This window comes from Aplysia californica, unplaced genomic scaffold (genome assembly GCF_000002075.1).
Source record: "Aplysia californica isolate F4 #8 unplaced genomic scaffold, AplCal3.0 scaffold01052, whole genome shotgun sequence".
Classification (NCBI taxonomy): Eukaryota; Metazoa; Mollusca; class Gastropoda; order Aplysiida; family Aplysiidae; genus Aplysia; species Aplysia californica.
In genome coordinates, this window is record NW_004798322.1 from 86,100 (window position 1) to 89,584 (window position 3,485).

Sequence of the window (3,485 nt, forward strand, 5' to 3'; positions counted from 1 at the left end):
ATATATATATATATATATATATATATATATATATATATATATATATATACAAATATATATGTATATTATATATTTATAAGTACGACTGCTAGAAGAAAGCGGACATTCTAACACTTCTTCATTGTCTGTTGGTTTCTTGAAAATATATATTTTATCAGGGATGGGGCAAGATATCAAAACATTATAGATACCATTGCCGGTAACATATTATTAAAGATGCCTCGGTGCCACATAAAGGTTATGTCTTTTCACATTTCAGAATGATTTGAAAATGAAAAGTTGGTCCTGCATTTTTTAGGAATTGGTATTGTTTACATTTTTGTACGGGACTTGCAATGACTAATAGGAGCAGTGTAAAGATATGCTTTGCTTGTTTTAACATTGAGATTTACCGCCTGAATAAAAAAGGCATAATTTATATTCAATGTATATTACAAAAGCCTTTTTTTAAAGCCATACCATTTGAATAAAAAAAAAGGATTATCTTTATTGAGTGTATATTCTAAAAGCTTATTTTTTAAATTAACGAGACACCATCTGAATAAAAAAAGGCTTAATCTAAATTGAGTGTATATTATAAAAGCTTTTTTTTAAAGCCATACCATCTATATAAAAAGGCATAATCTATATTGGGTGTATATCATAAAAGCTTATTTCTTTCATAAACGCCATACCATCACATCCAATCTCATCACTTCCATCTGGACAGTCCTTTTCCTTGTCACACCGCCACTTGAGCGGGGTACAAGTTCCGTCCGAGCAGTTGAATTGTTCAGAGGTACATTGAGGTTTACCTGTTATTGAAAAATCAAACAACAACATATCTTCATATTCTATTCTCACTGAGCCCAAACCTTCCCTGGCTACGTTGTAATTTGGTTACCTGGCTTGTCGTAGACTGATTCTAAAATGTCAGATTGTTATTGAATTAAGCATAATAAGAGGACAGAACTGTCCAGGCTGTACAAGCTCTCTTACAAGAAATAGAAACATAAATGTGTCGCGACTCCGTGGAAGTAGGAACTTGTCAATTTTTGGGCACATGGAGTTATTGATGTAATCTTAAATCTTGTATATTTGTCTCGATTTTTGTGGGAAAAAAGGCACATCTATCTTGAATAGAAGTTGAGATATTTGTGATTGGAGGATGTGGGGGTCGCCTAGTGTCAGAGGTATCGTTAGTGAGAAAATGGCTGCCGAAGTTGGGAGACTTGAAGCTTGAGTGTTTTTAGAAACAGCAGATTTTGAGTTTTTGTGCCGTTGCTCAAAGTTTTTCAGTCAAATTCACACAAAAATATGTTTTAAAATGGAGGTAAACCCCCCCCAACCCCCCCCCCAACCCCCCCCAATACACCCCCCCACAAAAAACAAAAAACAAAAAATACAAAATAAATTGAAAACATTAAAAAATGAAATTAAAAGAAAATAACAAAAAAATTTTTTTAATTGTCCAACTGGCGGTCTCTTCGATTCCATTATTTTGACAAGCGCCTACGTTCACCACGATGCCACATAAATTATTATACTGTATATCTAAGCATACAAAAAAGAAAGTATACATAAAATTATTATAGACTTTAAAGCAACAACGTCGTACCAGGACAATTCCGCTCATCGCCACCATCGGAACACTCGTATGCCCCGTCACATACCCATATGAGGGGGATGCAAGTTCCATCCGAGCAGTTGAAGTGTTCAGAGGTACACTTGACTTGAAGTGTCGTTTTTTTTTTTAAAGGAAGAAAAGAAACCAATATCATCTTCATATTTCTTTCACTGCACTCACACCGTCCCTTGCAGGTTTGTAATTTTGTTATCTAGTTTATCTCGTATTGACTACTGAATATTGCAATTGTAAGACTATTGATTTAAGCACAAGTTGTCACAACTACTGAAAGCGTACCTATGGTCATTTCTTTTGTATGGAAGCTAGATCTGGCCTCTAAATAAGGACACAGAGAGAAGACTGGAGGCCGCGATATGTAGTACATGTATTCATTGAGGGTACTCATAATCTCAGGGACAGAGAGGAAAACAAATAGAAAAGTGCTCCTAATGGTATTTGGGAAAAAAATTACAACTGAGATTCTTTCAACAAATAATATATAGATCAAATGGACGAGAGAAACTGATGCTGTGTGGAAAGATAGAGCAAAATGAAGAGCAGAGGAAAAGAGAGAACAACACACACAGATGGCCTGAACAACTTTGCAAAGAATTACACAAAGAAAAAGAAAACGGAGCTGATCAAGAAGACAGACAACAGGAAGGAATGGGGAACCATAGATGTCAATGTCTGCTCCAGAACTGACACCTGAAGAAGAAGAAGAAGAAGAAGAAGAAGAAGAAGAAGAAGAAGAAGAAGAAGACGTTAGTTGTCACCTAGGGGACATGCTTCTTCTACCTTATGTGTCTACATCAACCCCTCCGGAGTACTACTCGGCATCCTAGATGAACAACTTCATAAAAATTAAATAGAATTCATCAATTGGGAAAAGAAGTCAAATCTTTTATGTGCGCAGGGAATAGCCTATCCTTAACAACACACACCCTGGTTGAGGCATCATCATCATCATCATCATCAAGTAGACATCAACGAACATGGTTCTCCATTCATTCCTTTGCTCGGATACTCTTAAAAAAGCCACGTTACCCTGCTCTTTTCCCGTTACCCATCTGTTTATATACTCTAGGTAGGTGGCTCTGGGCCTACCCCTGCCTCGTTTGTCTTCAATCTTACCATAGAGAGCTGGATGTTCAAGTCCAACAGGCTACCTATATTAAAGCTTGAGTGCGAAAAAACAAGCATGTCTAAGTATTAGAACTGTTTAACCAATGCAAAGGTACCCGAATACATGAAAAAACATGACAAAAAAAAAAAAGAAAAAAGAAATAAGGCCATACCATCACATCTACTCTCATCACTTCCATCAGTACAGTCAGCGTCCCCGTCACATTTCCAGGACATTTGGATACAAGTTCCATCCGAGCATTGGAATTGTTGAAAGCTACACTGGGGTTTCGCTGTACAGAAATAGAAAGAAACATTATCAGACTTATTATCAAGACTGATCGTTATGCCATAAACAAGGTTGAAAGAACTTAAACCTTTTCCCCTATCATTCTGTTTGTAGAATACTGCCTTTGTAGAATGAGAAATGAAAAGTGTTTTTCTTTTATGTACCTCATATAATGTTTGTGTAAGGGATATTTTTTTTATATTATAAACGCTTATTAAACAACAACAACAATTCTATTGCCCCTTTCTAGTTATTTTAAACTAGAGCAATAGAGATTAGCGTATCTCTCACAACACCTTTGCTTGTTCGTAGATTCCTACAGCATTGATATTCTTCAGTTTTTAGTTTTAGTAAGAGTTTTACGACACTTGCAACACAATAAGATCATATAAGTGCCGAAGCATTGATATTCAAGAAAACAGGCTGGTCTTCAAAATGTGTAAATAGACCAGCGAAGATAAGATA

The 3,485-nt window shown here is 35.8% G+C and overlaps 1 protein-coding gene across 1 annotated transcript in view; it reads right to left on the reverse strand.

Annotated features, from left to right (window-relative positions):
- Window positions 1–3,485, reverse strand: part of LOC101846105 (sortilin-related receptor) — a gene marked incomplete in the record, with an annotated part of 43,066 nt that overhangs the window by 9,306 nt on the left and 30,275 nt on the right. The window contains 3 exon segments of the mRNA XM_005111389.3: window positions 675–794; window positions 1,598–1,711; window positions 2,905–3,024. Coding sequence (XP_005111446.2) covers window positions 675–794; window positions 1,598–1,711; window positions 2,905–3,024 — 354 coding nt within the window.